Genomic DNA, 21032 nt, shown 5'->3' with positions numbered 1-21032 from the left:
CACTCACCGTTAAATGGTCTTGGCAGTCTTGTCAAAAATAAATTGACCAAAAAATGTGAGGACCCTCACATTTTTCTGGACTCTCAATTCTATTTCATTAATCTATATGTCTATTCTTATGGCAGTACCACACTGTCTTAATTACTGTAACTTTGTAGTAAGTTTTGAAATTGAGATATGTGAGTCCTGCAACTCTGTTCTTCTTTTCCAAGACTGTTTTTCCTATCTGAGTCCCTTGAATTTCCACATGAATTTTAGGTTGAACTTGTTAATTTCTATTTTTAAAAGTCAGCTGGTATTCTAATAGGAATTCATTAAATCTGTAGATTGATTTAAAGAGTATTGACATTATTAAATCTTCTGATCCATGAACATTGAATATCTTCCCCTTTTTTTAGGTCCTTTTAATTTCTTTCAACAATGTTTTACTATTTTCAGTGTATAAGTCTTGCATCTCCTAGGTTGTTGAGGGGTTAGAAATCTTGATTCTCCTTTGATCTTAGAATTAGATTTTTAGGGAAATGCATGCATGGGGCTATAGCCCTCGAGTAGGGGACAATAGTCCACAGATAAGTTTGGCAAAAGCCATCTAATCAATTCTAATCACTGTTTAGGGATGGGATTGTGTACTTTGACTATTTTAGGTTGCTGGTTTGATTCCCACTGGAAGGACTATTGACTAACCTACTGATTGTTCTTAAGATATGCTAAGGAAACTGCTTGAATGCTGTTTGAATATGCTAAGGAAATCACTATAGGAAAGTATGTGGAAAAGAAAATGTTTGCTAAGGACAATCTGTTTGGTGGATTGACTTAGCTTTTTACAAATTGCATTCTGGAATGTCAATTGTTAATTTTACTGCTGTTACTATTTCAGTTGTTTAAAGCTATACTTAACCATAATTTACTTCCGTAACACTGCCTGCTTTTATGTCCTTCTTTGATGGTTGAATCAACTGATTCTTCTTGTGAAACTTCCTTGTCTTGTCAATAAAAAGAAAGGCTGATTTTGAATCAGGGCTGCTGCTCCCCTGATGGGCTGCAGTCCCTCCAGGCCTCATTCATGGTGTTTTGAATGAATCCTTCTTTTTTTCATCTAGGTTACACAGAGGGAAGTGTAACACTAGGTTAAATTTATTCCTAGGTATTTTTTTCTTTTTGATGCTATTAAACATGAAATTGTTTCCTGTCTTTCATTTTCAGATTGTTCATGCGAGTAAAGAGAAGTACAATTCATTTTGTACATTGATCTTGTATTTTGCAACATCACCAAATTTGTTTTTTAGTTCAAACAGTTTTTTAGTGGATTCCTGGATTTTCTATACAAACAATTATGTCATTTGCACATAAAGATAGATTTACTTCCTCCTTTCTAATGTAAATAACTTTCACATTTTTTTTTTTTTTTTTTTTTTTGCCTAATTGCCCTGGCTCTACCGCAATGTTGAAAAAAGTAGTAAGGATAAACACCCTTGCCTCATTCCTGATCTTACAGGAAACCCTTCTGTTTTCACCATTAAGTATGATGTTAGCTGTGGGTTTTTGTAGATACTGTTTAACAGGTTAAGAAAGTTGCCTTTGATTCTTAGCTTGTTGAATGCTTTTATCACAAAAGGGTGTTGAGTTTTGTCAAAATTTTTTTCTGTGTCTGTTAAGACTGTCATGTAGCTTTTGTTTCTTATTCCACTAGTGCTGTACATTACATTGATTGATTTTTGAATGTTAAACCAACTTTGTATTCCTGGGATAAATCTTACTTGGTTATACATTCCTTCTTAGATCCATGTTTCTGATTAATTTATTCATTGTTGAGACTTTGGGGATCACAATATTGGAGAAAAGGTGGTCCCTGCCTTCAAGAGATTACAATTCTGGCATGAAAAGACAAGTAACACTAATGTAAAGCAAAGCACCCAGGCCCACCAAGGGAGGTGTGCAGAGCTGCTGGCGGGTACATGCAGGGGAGGGGGGCGGAGAGGCTTCACAAAAGGAACTGCCTGGAGCTGGGTGGTTAAGGAGACTTTGGAAAAGCACACTGTGGATGGAGCATGGACAAGCTCTGTAGTGTGTGGAGACCAGCAAAGACTGAGGTGGTTTTGCTGGAGCACTGCATCCACAGCACAAAAGTAAGACTGTGAGGGTCTTAGCTGGGCTGGATCACCAGGATGACAACAATGACGACAACTCCTGCTGTGTGGGTGCCTGTCACACACATGCCGACTAGGGCAGATGTGACCACACACAGCTTAGGGTAAAGAAAAGACGCATGGGCATATGCAGTACTGGTCTTCAGGTCACATGGCCAGGATGACTGAGCTAGATCTAAACCCAGGTTACCCACACTTCAAACACTTCTATCCTCATGTATTTCTCAGTTGTGTGGGTCTCAGATTCTTCTCCTCTTATAAAACCAGGGGATTGGACAAAATCATCTTTAAAGTTTCTTATATTTTAAAATCCAATTCAGACCCCAACAATGGTGGGTCATTAAAAACTCTGAGCATGGGAATGACCCATAAGCCATGCCTAGGAAGCTAACTCCTGGCATAGTAGGTGGAACGGGTGTGACGAGGTGGCTGGGGACCACCAAGGACTCAGGAGGTCCTCCCAACACAGGCACACCATGCTCAGGGACGTCAACGGCAAACAGGAATGAACATTGAAAATGAGGAGGATGAATGATCCCTTCAACGACTCTTGACTGCAGCTCTCAGTCCTGAGACTCTGGCTACCAGTTCAGGCCTCTCCAACATTTGAGTAAACACCCTTTAGTGGCCCCGTACCACGGCAGCTCTAATCACTCTTGCATGAAGTGCTTGCTGCGTCCAGGTCCAGCCTTTGTGCTTCTGTGCTAACTTGGACAGTGATGCTCAACTGACACATGTAGGCAGGATGGACATTTCCCGAGACCCACCTAGAGCCACCGTTTCAAAACACATCCATTGTCTAGACTCAGTGAAGTGCTTTGTGACCCGTCTTTTCCTTGATTCTTCCAGCAACTTTGATTCTTGTGAAGAAAATCAGAAAGCAAGGATCATGCCACTCCTTTTTCAGCTCAAACAAGGTTTTGCTCTATATGTCTTAGCTCAATATAAATAGAGAACCTGTTGGTTGAGATGTTAACATTCTAGTTAAAGGAGGAGAGACTCACTTCTCAGCTTTTCTGATACAGTCTGGACACAATCATAAATTGGATGGGAGTAACAGTGCTGGTAACAGCACCAGCAACTGGTGCTAGTGTGTGCGGCAAGGCTCCGGCTTACTGCCTCTCCCTTCGGTTCAGTAGCCTGGGGCAGCTGGTGTGGGGGCAGGACCAGGCACCTAGAGATGCTGAGGGAGACTATGGAGGAGGGAAGGAGGGTGAGGGAGGGAATGGGATAAGGCAGCTGGGGAAAGAGCAGACGAGTTAGAAGATGTTAGGGGGAAGTGTGGACGTGCACGTGGAACCAGGGCCTCCATTTGCTCATGAAAATCAGTGCAATGGGCTGAACCTTCCCTGTGTATCAGAATCACCAGGCCAGGCTCACCCTCTGAGATTCAGTTTCATTGAGCCTGCACATGGCCTGGATATCAGCGTTTTTTAAGGAGACCCAGGTTGGTAATGACAGTATTTGCTGAAGCTGTGCAGAGGGATCTGCATTTGGGGTGGGCAGATGGGGAAGGAGCAGTGGAAGATTCAGAAGGCCCAGCTGCTCTGGGTTCCAGGATCCACACTCAGCTTGCTGCTGGTCCCCAGGTGTTCCCCTCCCGTAATCCTGATTGATTCTGAGGCAGAGAGGGTTAAGTAACTTGCCCAAGACCACACTGCTAAATGCTGATAAAGCCAGGAGGTCCACAGATGCCACACTGTGGTAGGGCCATCCAAGGGATGCAGGAGAAGGGGCTCCCATGTTCACTCCCCCAGGTCAGCATGAGGAAAGCCAGGTGAAGGGGCACATGTCACCACACAGCCACTGGGCCTGGGAGAACTACCTGGCATGAAAACTGCAGCCCAGAGAGGAGAGGTGGCTCGTTCAAGGCCACACATATCCCCTGGCAAACCTGACACTGGACTCTGTGCCCCTGTCTCCCAGTCACATGCCTGGCTCACTTCACCCCCTTGTGGGTCCAGGAGGTGGGGGGCCCAGACAGCCACCAAGCAGAGCTTGGGGAGCATCTCACTTGTTGGGGAAAACCTGCAAGTTCTCAGCTGTACATGGAGGTGTGCAGACACGATCGCCAGTGATGAGGCAACACATTGCCTATGTGTTCTGCAGGGCTGACTTCCCAGCTGTCAGGGAACATGGCAGTCACAGGAGAGAGCATATGCCATCATGTGGTGAAGGCAGCCATGGTTTCCAAGCCTCTGGAGTACAAGAACAAAGGGTACCACGGAAGGGCTAGGATCTCTTGGGAGCAGTCACAAGTCATCTGGTTGTGTCATCCGCACCAAAGGTGCATTTTATTCAGCTTCCTTCTCCTCCACCTAGGGGGGCCACACCAACGGGAAAGTGCCCAGCTGCTGTTGCTTGTCATCTCCACACCAGCTAGTGCTGGGGGGTGGGGACCAAATGTCCCAGCGTGGGACCCAAGGCAGCCTGGGCTCACCCTGGAGACACACGTCTGTGCCTTCTCAGAGCTCCCACTGAAGTGGAAAGGAGGCCCTTGTGCTCGGAAGGCATGGCAGGGACCTCCCTGCTTGGCAACGCAGCCCAAGTTCCTCCTCCTCTGCACCAGCTCATTTCAGCACCGAGTCAGGGGAGCAGAACTCTCTGAAAAGGGGCGGTGTGACCCTTGCCAGAGGTGTCAGCTTAGGTTCCCATGACATCCTGTCTGTCCCTCCTCCCCTGAGCTGGGATTTCACAGGCGGTTGTAATTCATAGCTTAGAGCCCCATTCTTTCTTTCTCTTCCCTTTGATAAATAAAGGCTGTAATGGGAGGGCTTTGCAATCAGACATGTGACAAGTTTCCGCAGCAACAGCAGCTGTGTTTAGAGAGTTCATCGGTGCCTGCCCTGTTCCCAGAGCTCCAGGCACCAGCTCAGCTCACCCTCAGTCTGCTGGAGAGGTGGGCACCGCCGCTTCTCCAGAGCAGGGTGTGGAAGGCGCCTCCTGCCCGGGAAGGAGAGGCGTGGGACAGGCCACGCCAGCTGTCGTGTGACACAACATTGCCACCAACAGACCGTTCCGAATTTTCTGCTTTCAAAGAGATTTTGAGAAGTTGTAAACTGTAGTCACAATCTAAACATCTTATGTTCGGGGACAGGGAACTATGACCAACCGGCGACCTTTCAAATCACAGCACTTAAGATACTAGCCCTGTGTGGGAAGGGACATCTAAAAACCACTCACCTTTTCTCTCTGAATTCCTGAAGGAAGTTCAAAGCCTTTTGCTGCAAGAAACACCCAGCTCGACCGGAACTTCATGTTCCTGATTTCTCTACTCCCAAGCGCTGCTATGGCGTCCTTGGCATCAGCGTGCAGTCTGGGGGCAGAGGTGAAGCTGGTGAGAGCTCATGCGGAGAATGGGGGGAGGGAAGCCCTGCTCAAGGTGTCACAGTGCTGTCCTTGGACGGAGGTTTCTAAACCACCGACTGTCCTCCTACAGCACATGGTAGCAGCTATCCCTACAGCACATGGTAGCAGCTAAAAGGGTGCACGTGCCGGTTGAGAACATTAAATTTCTAGTGAACCATATAACAACATCTAGACCCCTTTAGACCTCAATTTTGGGCACAGAATTTTAAATCTCAATTCTGGAAAGCCCTTGCGTTTGGGGGTTCAATCACATCGTTTCACTCAGCCAACCTCATTTTCGGTCCTGGCTGCCCCTTTTGTTTACTGATCGCAAAATGAGGTGGACAGAAGTTGCTGAAAGATGACAGCAAATGTCAAAAATGTCCCTTTTCATGTTCTGGAAAGTAAGCATCAAAAAAGAAAAAAGGTTTTTAAACAATACTACCATTGTAAAATGGTACAATTTAGAGTAAGCAAAGGAAGGAGAGCAGAAAGGAAAACAAAAAAAGTTTACATTTTCCTAAATGGGTCAAATCTGTTTTTCAGTGTGTTCCAAGGAACTTAGAACTGGTAAAATGCTCCATGCAAAAAAGAACCTGATGTCAGACAAATTTGGGCAGTGCTATGGTCAACAGCCCCACCCTGGAAATTCACAATGCACACAAGCACCTTGAAGGTTCTTAGAAATTCAGCAGTAAAGACAGGTGTTCACTGGGTGGATCACCCTTTGAGAAGCACTGAGCTAATACAACTTCCCCTGGTAAAGTACCGCACCTGTGTGTGTTTCCTGATTCTTCTTTTGCTCCTCATACAGAGAAATTACCTCAATTTCCCGTCGTATTTCTGTAAGTCCCACCCTGGGTTTAGCTAGTTTTTCTATGCTAATTATGATCAGCTGTGGCTTTGTCTTCCTCCCTGGAAGTACTTCTTTGATTCTAGCAGATAGGTGCCCCACTGGTTAGTGATTTTTTTTTCCCCCTCAGAAAAGCAGTCTGTTTTGTCATGATCTTCATCCTTTCTCCTTAAAGAAGCATACTGCTCCTTGGACTTTTTGTTCTTCCCTGGAGGATGTTACTGAGGGATGCTGGCACTCTCCACCCCAGCTGGCTTCTCTCGCTCACCTCGGTGACAAATCTATACCCACTCACCTGCTGCTTCCATCATCGTGGGTCACCATGAAGAGCAGGGATTTCGGAGGAGCACTCTGAATAAACTTTGTCATTGGTCCAGAGTTATCTGTGGAGTCAACGCAGTCAGCTTTAGGATCTTCTCTGCTAACTGTGGCTCCTGCCCTGGACGCTGAACTTGCCACCGCTTCTGTGTCCACTCTGAGTCCCTGGACCCTCCAGCTCATCCCTCAACCACACAGATGGTGCCCTAGCCCTTTGCTCAAAAATGATTATTGGGGTTCCATGGGCGACTGCCCGAAGTGAGCAGCACAGAAGGAAAAGAGTTGAGCAGAGAATGTGCAATAGGTGTTCAGGTTACAGTGAAAAGGGGTCACGATAAGGAGCTTTCTTTGGCTAATAAGCAAGGTAAGTGGAGCTCCTGGTGGAAAGAACCTCCTCAGAAATTAGATCATGAAGAGTCTCCGATTCACCAGACTTGCAACCAGCAGCAGCTTCTGCAGCACAGATGGCACGTTCCCTGTAGTCACTGACGAAGCGTGACCAGCGCAGGGCAGAGCAGCCCTGTGACCACACTGACATGTGCAGAACAGAGACACCACAGAACTTAAACATGAGGAGCACAGACCAGCCAGACATGGTGAGTCTTTGCTAAGAGACCTATCTACAGGAAGAAAATGCAGGCTAATCTCAAACCCCAGTGGCTTTACCACTGTGGCTTACTGTTTACAGTTAACTGCAGAGTAAACAGGCATAGTTCACATCAGGTGGATGTAGGCATTTTCTATTACTCTTCCCATTATCTTTATAGAGACTAGTTTCCAATAACTCTCAGTGTTAAATAAAAATAAGAGGGGCTGGTATATCCTGACCATTCACTGCGGCCAATACTCAGTGCCTGGAATGGAGAGTGCACTGCAGGAGAAGGGCGCCCGCGCTCCCAGGAGCACCTCTGCCCAGGCCCAGCAGCCCCAGGCACTCGCCAGCAGTCCTGAGGACGGCTTTAGCTGATGATATCCACGGCTGAATGCTCACTACATTATTTTATATTTCATTGGAAAAGAGACTTTTCCTCTTTCTCCTTATCTCATGAAGGCACAAATAAGAAACACCGAGGAAAAGAACAAGCAGAAAAAAGATACTTCTAGATGATGCCCTCAAACTTCATTATATGAACTCAGAGCCTAAGAGAAAATATGTAAGACCATTCTAGAAAACTAACATGACCTGCTGAAGTTTTTTTTTAGTAGATAGAATAAGAATGGTTGACATTTCTGTGTTCTTTTTAATATTAACTTTATGTTTAAAATTCATTTTAATTTTAATAAAAGAAGAGTTTTCTTACCGCCTTTATACATATCAAAATATTGTGTAGCTATTACCTTCCCAGTTACATCTGAAAAGAAAAGAAGTTGTTTTTTAAAAAAAGTTCATAAAACCCAGGGCGCGTTTGTGGCATCAGAGTCCAGATTGAAATGACGTCTTTCTTCTCTGTCTCCACAGAAAACATGACTCATGTTGTGACACAGCCTGAAGACGGGGCTGCTTTCCTGGAGTGTCCCCAGTACAGGGGCAAAAGGACAGCCTAGATCTTCCCTCCTGTCCGCTTTGTGAGATTTCATCTAAGGCTCCTCCTCCTCCAACCCCTCTTCCCACAGACACATCAGAGCCCCTGCCTCAGCCCAGGCCCACCCCCTTTACTCACAGACACCCCAGGGCCCCCGCCTCAGCCCTTTCTACCTCACACTTCAGGTTTTCCCTGGGATTACCAGACTGGGAGTGTTTTGTCTCTGGCCCCTACAGATCTCCTGTCACTGGACTATGCTCTCTGCTCATTCATAGGGACACCATATGTGTCCTGTCCCCAGATCTGCTATGGATCTTCTTGTCAGGGACCCTGATGGCAACTGTGACAGAATGTTTTCTCCAGACCTGAGAGAAGGCTACGTTTTCTTTCTCCTAAGGCTCTAGGGGCCCTTTATCACACAGAGGTGGAACTGGCTGGTGGTGTCACCCTCTGGTCAGACCCCAGGAATCACAGAGCAGACATGAGGCTCAATCCAGGACCACAGGTCTGTGCCCCCTTGGCCAGCTTATCTGGCTTTAACTCTGCCTTCTGCCTGTCCTTCTGTTTTTTGGTAAAGTTGATTTATGTTTGGTTTTCAGTTTTTGTTGGAACCACAAATAATCTATAAAATGAAACTTGTAAAAATAATTAAATGTATAATTTTAAAATGCATGAAAACATAAACCTAGACTAGATCATGTGCAAAAATCTAGAAAACCAGAAGTATCTTTGAAAATCCAATCAAAGGGCTTTTAGAGAAGTGTTAAAGAAAACATTTAATAACTTACAGTTGACAATGGCGATGTTTATTCCTCTTGCAACATTTCCAGTCTTTTCTCCTATGAGCCTGAAATGTAACTGAGCATTAGTCAAAGATCTTCTTCCTTCCTTACTAAGAAACAAGCAGCCCTCCCTGCTCTGTAAGATCTCTCGGCAGAATCTCTGTCTCGTCCACTGTCACTTAACTGTTTCCTCACAGATAGGCACAGCCTTCGTGCAACTTTGTAGAAAGTCACCTCCACACTTGCAACACACACATCCATCCCCACATTGCTATAGACTTAGTCCCTCAGGGCACCTGGAAACTGCAATTAATCTTATAATTTTAACAAATGGCCAGGGAGAGGAAAAACTAATATTTGTTTAGCTCAGGCTCTTTGTAAACATTCTTTCACTGAATCCTCAACCAGCTCAGGAGCATTTATTTTTCCATTTTATAAATACAAGGTAGTAAGAGGTGGATCAATAAGAGGTGGATCCAACCCAAGTCTGGTATCCTCAACTTCTACACATCCTCCTCCCCCTCAGAGTTCTGACAGAGGCTTTCCTCAACTCTTGGCAATCCTTTCTCCCAACCACAACATGTAATCCAGTTTATCTCTTTAAATAAATGCCTTATATTATATCACTTAAATTTTACTTCTAAGCTGGAGAATATGAAATACCAAACTCAAGGGGATTGTGCCCTAAAACCAGGAAGACTACATGGCTCTTCTGGAGGTGATAATTATCACTTAAGTTCATAGGAATTGTGTGGGTGTGTGCAGGTATGTGTGCATGTACCCTTTGTCAAGCTTTAGAGTCAATGATATGTCAGCTTTATGAAAAGAGTTTGGAAGCTTTCCTTCTTTTTTCATGGTTTGGAATGATGAATATGGCACTTTAACATTCTGCTCTTGACATGTTTACCTGAACTTCCCTATGAGCTAGAAGGCTTAGTGCTTTTTGACAATTTTAGAGAATACTCCATAAGAAAGTGAAAAGAAGCAAAAAGAAACTTCCATTTCTGATAAAGAAAAATTGGGTAATCTGAACCTATTCTCTCATACAGAAAAACAGAAAACATGGGATAATTTTTTTTTTTAAAGATCTGCTTGAATATATTAGAGACCTAATAAGGTAGTAAAGAATTTCCCAGGTCAAGATCTGGAAGAAGACTAAATTTCAAGCTGGTGAGTCCAGCATTTAAAACTACTTTCATCTCAGGAGCATTTGTAGATTCCAGAAAAGGTGCCTATGGAGGTGAACAGCACTTTTGACAACCATGTGAGGGCAGGGGACAAAAGTTGGCAGCCAAGGTGAGAGTCATGTTAAGTACCCCACATCCTATTTGGGTTGGGATCAAAAAGGGTTCAATACCCAAAACAAGAGCAAACCAGAAATAAATCAGAACCTGTAGGGCTTTAACCCAGTTTTAAGTCAACTGGGTGGCCCAGAAAATCTCAATTTTTAAAATTTATTCAGGTCATCCTTTTCTGCTAATGGTTCTAGGTCCTTGGAAGCAAAGAAAAATTCCAGAAAAAGAAGATAATATCATCCCATGCCTCAATTTCTTAAGAAAACAATTTTTCAAATGTACTGTCTGGCACACTATCAAACATAACCTGGCAAATGAGGAAAGAAACCAACATAAACAAGAATGAATGGAGCCAACAGAAAACAACAGATAATAGTGATAGACTCACAGGGGCTCCATATAGTAGAGTTATCCAACACAGACTTATATATAATGTATTTAAGAAAATAAGTAATTGAAAATTTCAGGACTGAAAATCACAAAAATTGACATGTGATTTGAAAAAGAACCAAAATGAAGTTCTGAAACTAAAATAACAGAAGCACCTAAAGTCAATAGTTAATGTATGAGTTTAACAGCAGATTAGGCAAAGTAGAAGAGAGAATTAGTTGTCCGGGGCCAAAGAGCCGGGTCATAGCCTGCCCAGGGTCATGAAGCCATTGCCAATAGCCCTCTGGCACTAAAGATATGAATGCTGTGACCTTTCCACCCTTTTCTCCTTCTTACTGCTTGCACAGCCCTAGGCGTAGATAATGCCGCTGCATTGCTTTAGATAGCTGAGAAATATTCCCTTTCCCAGAACGACTTGCCCTTTGGTTTTTCCCCGGAAAACATCTGCATACTTCCTTATCTGCTGATTCCCTCCTGCTGGCTACATAAGCTGTGACCTTCTGGCTAATAAATGAGACTTGATCAGAATACTGTCTTGTCTCCATTTCTCATGTCTCTTGTCCCATCCAATTCCCACTCTCCCCTCCAGGGTCTGCGTTGAATATCCCGCAGGTCGGGACAATTAGTGAATTGAAAAACAGTTCTGTCCACAATGAAGGACAGGAAGATAAAAAAATAAAAAGTACTGTAGGATACAGGTAATAAGGTCTAATATACATTTCATTAAAAATCTCAGAAGAAGAGAAAATGAATGGAGCGGAAGATACAATAGCAGAGAATTTATCAAGTATGATGAAGGACTTCAATATGAACATATGTAAGAAGACCCCCAAACCCCATATAAGATAAGACAACAACAGACACATCAGGATACAAATGCTGAAACCAAACACAAGGAAAAAACTATAAAGACAATCAAAGAGGAGGAAAGCCAGTTACTTTTACAGTAGCAACACTTAGATTGTCAGCTGACTTCTCAAAAGAAACAATGAAATCTAGAAGACAATGGAAGGGTACCTTGAATGTGTTCAAAGAACATAATGGCAACACAGCTTGTAAAAATATGTTTCAGGAATAAAGATGAAATAAAGATATTTCAAAAAACATAAAATGCCAAAATTCACCATCAGTACAACATGTGGCAGCTTTTACTCTGTATATTTTGCTGTAACAAATCTTATCCATATGTATAACCTGTTATTAAGTCTTAAGTCCTTCTAGAGTATCACCAAATTTGAGGCTAGCTGTGGGACATGCTCCCCACAAATACAAAATACCCAACAGAAATGTATGCACTTGTGCACCAAGAAACATAAACAACACTATTTATAGCACCGTTATTCATAACAGCCCCAAACTGGGAATGACCCAAATGTCATTCTACACTAGAATGGACAAATAAATTGTAGTATATTCTTGCAAGGCAATATTATATAGCAATGCAAATTTTCAAACAATAGCTATACCCAACATCAAAGACAGATATCACAAATATAATTTCAAACTATAAAAGCTAGACACAAAAGAGTATATGGTTTATGATTCCATTTATATAAAGTTCAAAATAGACAAAATCAATAACAGTTAGGCAGTAAAACTATCAAGAAAAGCAAGGAAACAATCATCATAAAAGACAGAAAAGAAGTTACCAGTGGGCAGTAAGGAAAGAGCGGGCTGCATTTGGGAAGGAGTACACGGAGGGTGTGTGGCTTGCTAGTTACAGTCTATTTCTTAACTTGAATTCTGGTTACACAAGTGTTCACTTCATGATAATTATAAAACAAAATATTCCACAATGTTGTTAATTGCAGCATTATTTGTAATATCAAAAGATTTCAAACATTAGAAATGCCCATCACTGCAGAACTAGTTGAGTAAACTATAATATACCCATGCTATGGAATACTATGCACCAATAACAAGGAACAAGGAAAATCTCTATGTAGTGATATGAAGTGATCTCTATTATACTGTTAAGTAAAAAAAACACAAAGTGCAAAAATGTGTATAGAGTTTGCTACCTTTATGTAAGAAAGAATATATGTGTGTGTATGTGTACATATGTGTGTATCTATGCATGTAGGTGCATATACGTATGTATGTACGTGTTATGTGTACACATGTGTACACCTACATGCATAGATACATACATATTCATACACACATATACATATATACTCATACATATACATGCATATATGAAAATATATAAAACATACATAGGTATGTATTAATTATATCTTTATAGCTTATTTTTGCCATAAAAACAAACACTGGAAGGATAGATCAGGAAGTAATGAAAAATTTAATTAAGGGAAACAGGATGTGGGGAGAAAAAGTGGACATTATTGGGAAGATTTCTCTGAGAATACTTTTTTTTGACACATCACGTTGAGTTCTGAGCCATAAAAATGTGTTACATATTCAAAAATTAAATTAAATCCAAAGAAAACCAGAATAAAACATAGAATTGAACATAAATTGAAATGAATCCAACTATATATGAAATATGTAACAAAACCACAGGAAAATAACTTATTTCATATGACTTTGGTCATTATGTTCTTTACACCCTTAATGGAATATCTTTAAAGAAAAAAGAACTGCAAAAAATTTTAAACTTCACTTAGTCATTGTATTGTAAATTGTACTGGTATTGTAATTTGAAAGCAAACATTCATGGTATTGGGAACCAAGATTTTCAGTGTAAGGGAAAAGAGTTAAAACGTAAAATCAAAGAACTTAAGGGGAGAAAATCTCTGCATTGTTAAATTTGAATTGGAAATACTAATGTAAATTTATGACTTGGAAGAAAATGTATTTCTTGGCTCTGTCCACTAAAAGTGCTTAGAAGTCATACTATCCTCAGTGGCTATGAGCGCACCCAGTGTCCAGATCTTAGTTCCTAAATATTCTATGTCATTAAAGGAACTGTTTCATTACAGAGATGGCTGACTTCAGGTCTGAACAAAGAAAGACTAAGGTGAGTTTAGTTCTGTTATAAATCAAAGCAGCACTCAGAAAATAATGGGGTTTACTCAAGAAGAAATAGATAACTTGAGTAGCCCTGCATTCATTAAATAAATGAAATTTGTAGGTATAAACCTTCTCACAAAGAAACTCCGGACTCAGATGGCTTTGTTGGGGAATTACATCAAACATTTAAAGAAGAAATAATATGAGTTTTACATAAATTCTCCCAGACTACTGAAGAAGAGGGGACTTTCACCAGCTCATCCTATGTGAGGTTTGGACTGCAAAGAGAAACTACACCTGCTTTAATCCCTGAGCGGAGGATCTCAAAACAAAACTGAAAAAGCCTGTGTCAGCTGAATTTTGGTGTTCTCATGACTTTGAAGGTCTTGGCCACATATTCAAAGTAAGGTACAGAACATCAACTAAGGTTTGTTCTAAGTGCTGCCAAATGAAACTGCAAAACAGTTCACCCTGCCACATACAACCATTTCCGACAACAACATTCTTCCCCGATGAACGGTGAGGCATTCTCATGTCCACTTGGGTGCTCTCAGCCGGTTGCCTACATCCAAGGACATGTGGTTCTCTTCTGTGGGTGGACTTGCTGTGTGGTCAACCTCAGAGAATGGGAAAGACTAAAATAGGACAGCTATGTTTTCTTCTTAAGCATAGGTACTTACATCTCATCCTCAAAGCAGATTTTGGCATACTTGTCTTTGCCACCCCCGCTGAGTAACCGGTAGGCATAGGTGTTAGGGGGGCATGGGGTCCAGTGGTCACACTTTTGCCTTCTGGGGGCTGGGGCTACAATGAGCAAGAATATAAGAGTTAGCATCATACGATAGTTTACCAGATGAGCCTGCTGCCTGGCCATGAGCTCCAGCAGTTCTACTCCAGCACTTCAGACCAGCAACTTGCAGTGGTAGTCAGGAAAAAACCAGAGAGGGGGGGAAGGTTTCAAAATTTCAATAGGATCATTGGGAATTATCCTAATTTAACCTGCTTTCATCTAAAAGTAACAAGTATGCCAAGGAAGATGGGATATTGAGTACGGTAACAATCTCAAAAGGGTTGGGAATCACTGCCCACCATAACTCACATTCTTGGTGTACAATGCATGCATGCATTACAATAGAAGAAAGAGCACATGGGTCTAAGAGTGCTGGTGAATAAAGACAGCCATCTGTACAGCTTCTGCATTTACACAGCCTTAAACACCTTAAACCAAACACACACCCCCACATCCCATACACCCCACATGATGTACCCCACACACCACATGCACACTCTATGCACACACCACATAACATACCACACACACCATGGACACACTCCCTCTCCCCCAACATACAATATACACATGACATGCTACACAACATATCACCATGCTGATCACAGATGATCCACTCTCCCTTCAGTTGTGCATGAGGACCTGAGCTTTTCTGCCCCAGATGCTATGATGTCAGTTCTGGCAGGTCCTAGAGATGTCTCTCCCAAATCCCCATTTCACAGGGCTCAACAATTCAGGAGGGTTGATGAATCAGCCTGAGGTGGGGTTGTGAGGAGCCCAGTTGGCCCTGGATACCTTTGGTGCTTCCATCCCCCCACCTTGCTCCATGCACCTTCCACTGCATCTCCTCCACATGTGTCTCCTGCTCAGATCATGGAGTAGCTGTACATCATCACCCACAGCACTCACAGAGGTGTGTTTCGTTCAAATTTAAACCCCAAGCCCCCAGAAAAAAATTCAGAAAGCATTCTCTCGCCCTTCAAGCTTGACTGGGGACTTGGCTCTCCATTTTATGGATTATTGTGCTTCTACAACTTAGTACAGTGGTCAAGTATATATAAGATAAGGTATCATGAGTAGGGAATCAAAGCATACCACTACAGAAAATCATCTAATCACACAAAAAAGACAGCAAGACAGGAAGAAACAAAGAATCTATTTTTAAAAAACAGAAAACAATTAACAAAATGGTAGTAGTAAGTCCTTACCTATCAATTATTACCTTAAATGTAAATGGATACAATTTTCCAACCAAAAGACATAGAATGGCTGAATGGATTAAAAAAACAAAAACAAACAGAGAAACAAGACCCAGCTATATGCTGCCTATAAGAGACTCACTTCACCTTCAAAAACACAAACAGATCAAAAGTGGAGGCTTAAAAAAAGATATTCCATGCAAATGGAAATCAAAAGAGAGGAGGGGTGGCTATACTTACATCAGATAAAATAGACTTTAAGTGAAAAACTGCAAAAAGAGACAAAGAAGGTCATTATATAATGATAAAGGAGTCATTTCATCAAGAAGAAACAACAATTGTAAATATATATGCACCCTAAATCAGAGCATTTAAATATATAAAGCAAATATTAAGAGATCTAAAGGGAGAAATAGTAATACAACAATAGTAGAGGACTTTAATACCCCACTTTCAACAATGGACAGATCAGCCAGACTGAAAATAAGGAAATACCAGACTCTGTCTTAGTCCATTAGGCTGCTATAACTAAATATCTTAGACTGGGTAATTTGTAAAAAACAGAAATCTATTTCTTACAGTTCTAGAGGCAGGGAACTTCAAGGTCCAGATGCTAGCAGACTTGGTGTCTGGTAAGTGCCTATTCCTAACAGATGGTGCCTTGTTGCTATGTCCTCACATGGTGAAAAGGGGAAAACAACCTCCCTTCAAAATCTTCTATAAGGGCATTAATCTCACTCATGAGGGCAGGGTCCTTACGACTTAATCACTTTCCAAAAGGTCCTATCTCTTAATACTATCACATTGGTGATTAAGTTTCAACACATGAATATTGGTGGTACACCAACACTCAGACCAAGCAGACTTCAACTACACTTAAGACAAAATGAACCTAACAGACATAGACAGACTATTCTGTCCAACAGCAATAGAATTACACATTCTTCTGAGGCACACGGGAACGTTCTCCAGGATAGATTATATGTTAGGCCACAAAACAAGCCTTAACAAATTTAAGAATATTGAAATCATATCAAGTATCTTTTCTGACCACAATGATATGAAACTAGAAATCAGTAATAGAGGAATTTCAGAAAACTCATAAATATATATAAATTAAACAACATGCTCCTGAACAACCAATGGGTCAAAAAGAAAATCAAATAATAAAATTTAAAACATACTGAGAGAAATGAAAATGGAAATACAACATATCAAAACTTACAGGATGCAAAAGCAGTTCTAAAAGGAAAGTTATAGCAATAAACACCATCAAAAAAGAAGAAAGGTGTCAAATAAACCACCTAACATTACACCTTGAGAAACTAGAAAAAGAACAAACTAAGCCCAAAGTTAGCAGAAGGAAGAAAATAACAAAGGTCAGAGCAGAAATAAATGAAATGAGGACTAGAAGCACAACAGAAAAGGTCAATAAAACAGAGAGTCGGTTTTTTGAAATATATACAAAATTGACAAACCCTTAGCTAGACTGAGAAAGAAGGAGAGAAGACTCAAATAAATAAAATCACAAATGAAGGAGGGGACATTACAACTGATACCACAGAAGTACAAAGGACCATAAGAAACTATTATAAACAATTATATGCCAACAAACAATCCCATTTGCCATAACTACAAAATTAAAGTACTTAGGAGTAAATTCAACCAAGGAGGTGAAAGATCTGTATACTGAAAACTATAAAACGTTGATGAAAGAAATTGAAGACAAGACACATAATGGGAAGATATCCTGTGCTCATGAATTGGAAGAACAAACATTGGGAAAATGTCCATACTACCCAAAAACATCTACAGATTGTATCAAAATTCCAGTGTCAGTGCTTGCTGGTGGCAGAGCCCCAGGGAGCAAGGAATGAAGGGGTCAGGGCGGGAGGGAGGGGCTGCTGCCTTGCCTGCCTGTCGGCCTCCCAGGGGTCTCTTTTTACCTAAAACTGTAAAACATCTAGAAGGGGGAAACACTCCAGGACATAGGACTAGGCAAAGATTTCATGAATAAGACCTTGAAAGAACAGGCAACAAAAGAAAAAACAAACAAATGGGATTACATCAAACTAAAAAGCTTCTGCACAGCAAGGAAACAACCAACAGAGAGAAAAGACAACCTACAGAATGGGAGAAAACATCTGCGAACTATGCGTCTAACCACAGTCTAATTTCCTGAATATACAAGGAACTCAAACAACTCAATAGTAAAACGCCAAATAACTCAATTAAAAAATGGGCAAGGAAGCTGAATAGACATTTCTCAAAAGAAGACAAGCAAATGGCCAACAAGTATATGAAAAACTGCTCAATATCACTAATCGTCAGGGAAATGCAAATCAAAACCACACTGAGATACCGTCTCACCCCAGTTAGACGGGCTATTATCAAACAGACAGAATAACAAATGCTGATGAGGATGCGGAGAAAGATGAACCCTCCTACACTGTTGGTGGGACTGTAAATTGGTGCCGCCATTATGGAAAACAGTATGGAGTTTCCTCAAACATTTACAGATGGAACTGCCATATGATCCAGCAATCCCACTTCTGGATATATACCCAAAGGAATGGAAATCCTCATGTCGAAGGGATACCTGCACTCCCATGTTCATCGCAGCTCTGTTCACAATAGCCAAGATGTGGAACAAACTTAAATGTCCATCAACAGATGATTGGGTAAAGAAAATGTGTATATATGCACCATGGAATACTACTCAGCCATAAAAAAGAATGAAATTCTGCCATTCGCAGCAACATGGATGAGCTTAGAGAAAATTAGAAATAAGCCAGGCACAGAAAGAGAAATACCACGTGTTCTCACTCATATGTGGGAGCTAAAAAAAAAAAAAGAGAACAAAACAAAACAAACAAACAACATAACAAATGAACAAAACAAATAAAACAAACAAAACCAAATAATAATAAAAAATTGAACTGTTAAAAGGAGAGAGAAGAACTATGGGAAAGGGGAGAAGGGAGGAGGAATAGTGAAAGGCTGATTATTGGACACAAAAGTGCAGCGAGCCAAGAAAAACAAGCCCTACTGGTGTACAGTAGACCTAGAAATGTATAATCAATGATGTTTTACTGCATGTAACTAAACAACTGGAAGAGAGATCAGATGTGCACCTCACAAGGAAATGATTAAGTTTTGCAATGACAAATAGGCTAATTACCTTGATTAGATCAACACACATTGTATACACACAATGAAATACTACTCTGTGCCTCATAAATATGTAAAATCAATGTTATAATTAAAAAAATTTTCTTTTAATTAAGTATTGTTAATTGTTTTAAAGGAAAAATCTTAAAAAGCATAAAATGCTATACAAACATTAATAAAAAACATTATCTTATTAAAAAAAAAAATCAAACAGCACCCAGGCCTTTCCTCGATCCAAGGTTCCCAAAGCAGGGGCAGCAGATTCTGAAGTGGGAGTGTATGAAGGGAAGGGAGGAATCCCAGTTCCTCCTTTCCCTCCAGCTGGGAAGGGACCCAAGCACTCACTACAGAAGCGTGCTGGAGGAGGCAGAGCCACGGGCTGGGCTCTAACCTGAGCTGATCCTTGTTCCTCCCCTCCTGGCAGGAAAAAGGTGCAGGGATTGGGGTTCGGGGACCGGAATAGGATGACCAGTCCAGCCTAGTGAGCGCAGTCCTGGACAAGACCCTGCCTGCCCAGCATGCCCACCCCCAGACCCAGCACACTCACCGAAAGGCCTAGCACTGGAGTCCCCCTGTGTGGCCATCGTGGGGGACCCACAGGGATGCTCTACCTCTGGCTTCCTCTTATGGGGTCGGCAGCAGGAGGAGCAGGCCGCCATGCAAGGGCCGGGTATCATGCGGTGGCAAGTCCCCTGGGGCTAGGGTGGGTTCGGAGCAAGAACCCTGTGCCTGGACAGTGCGAGGCTTCCTGCCCGGTTGCTGAACATGCAGCCCCTGATACTCTGCAAAGTGTGGGAGCTGTTCATGGGGACACATGCAGATGCATTATTTAGAAAGGAGGTGCTTGATTTTGTTCAGATTCTCCAGTGGTCATGTGGCTCTAGTCCACTAAGGGTGATGCAGAGTTGGGTGTCTGTGTTTCCTCGCAGGGCCTGGGAACAGGTGGGGAACCCGTACAGCATTAAACAAAAAAGTTAGCAGGCCCTCCCAGCCTTCACTCCACTTCCTAGAAGCATGAAGTGTCATTATGTGAATAAAGAAAGAAGGCAGTCTCCTTATTCAGGATGGGGTATGGAGGGTGGACATATCCTCTGAGAAGACAGAGCTCTTTCCAAACTAAGCACTCAGCACTTTTCCTGAAATTCCTTCCCAAACAACTGACAGGCAAGCTTTGCATGGACACATAGAAGCCGTGGAAGCTAATGTCTCAGCCAGGAAGAAGAGCGGACCTTCTGTTCAGTATCCTGTTTACACATTATGTGAAAAACTTACTCATTCCTTCAAGCAAGAACAAACACCCCAGTAGCCACGCCCCGTCTCCCAGTGCACAGTCTGCCTCCTGCTGTGAATTTCAGTTTTAGAAATCATTCTCTTACTGAGGAAAGTCAACCTCATTCCTCCTCAAGAGCAACTCATGGTTTATATTATAATAGCTACTTTATTTTTAGCTTTGAAAATAGCGGGTGCTAGTCAGAACCCAGTTACTGAGCTCTCTCATCCATGAGTTGGGAATCTCTGGTGGTGGCATTTATAAGCTGTGTCATAGCTATAGTTCCGTGTGACCAAGGCTGAGACTTGGAGGGTTACAAAATTTAGATACAGATCATAAAGAGTCTTAGACTGAAAAGAAACCTTAGAGACCATTCAGTTCGAGGATTACCAAATTTGGCTCTCTATGAAGCCAAATTTAAAACACATATGGGTTCCAGGACCCGACTCTGGACCTACAGAGTTTTGAGTTTCCTGGAGTGGGGTCCAGGGATCTTTTAAAAATACTTCCTGGTTTGGGAACTATGATCTCATTCACCCCTTTAAATGAGGAAAATGATTCCAGAGGGCTTAGGAGACCCCCTCAAAGTCACTAGAAATATTGAGTAACGAAATATGATCTCGTCAATGTGTACCAGGCAAACAATGAGGGTGGCTGTCTGTATGCATGCTGACAGCATTTCAGCCACTTCAAATCTCCTCTTTGTTCTTATATGAGGTTGAAGTCCAGTCCACAAAAATAAAAGGACAGAGTATTCAAAGAGTGTTCATTTCTCTGTTAGTCAATAATAATTTTCATTAGGTGCCTCTGAGCACCATGAAGGCAGTGCAGCAGAGTTTCTCTTCAGCCACGATGCCACTGTAAACAGATGGAGAACTCTTTCTGCGGCAGAGTAGGAGTGTGGTCATTCACAGACAGCTGTGCCACCTTTAGTAAGCTTTGGTCTCTGTGCCCCCAATGAGAGTAGTGT

At 42.0% G+C, this 21032-nt stretch overlaps 1 protein-coding gene across 1 annotated transcript in view; it reads right to left on the bottom strand.

The window, feature by feature from the left end:
- FAM3B (FAM3 metabolism regulating signaling molecule B) overlaps nucleotides 1-21032 on the bottom strand; it is a 35047-nt gene that overhangs the window by 2005 nt on the left and 12010 nt on the right. Inside the window, exons 6-10 of the mRNA XM_063083241.1 lie at nucleotides 14313-14436; nucleotides 8978-9036; nucleotides 7968-8018; nucleotides 6644-6731; nucleotides 5331-5463 (exon numbers count right to left, since the gene is read on the bottom strand). Coding sequence (XP_062939311.1) covers nucleotides 5331-5463; nucleotides 6644-6731; nucleotides 7968-8018; nucleotides 8978-9036; nucleotides 14313-14436 — 455 coding nt within the window. The remainder of the gene's footprint in view (nucleotides 1-5330; nucleotides 5464-6643; nucleotides 6732-7967; nucleotides 8019-8977; nucleotides 9037-14312; nucleotides 14437-21032) is intronic.

This window comes from Cynocephalus volans, chromosome 1 (genome assembly GCF_027409185.1).
Source record: "Cynocephalus volans isolate mCynVol1 chromosome 1, mCynVol1.pri, whole genome shotgun sequence".
Taxonomy (NCBI): Eukaryota; Metazoa; Chordata; class Mammalia; order Dermoptera; family Cynocephalidae; genus Cynocephalus; species Cynocephalus volans.
This window is presented reverse-complemented; position numbering and strand designations above follow the sequence as displayed.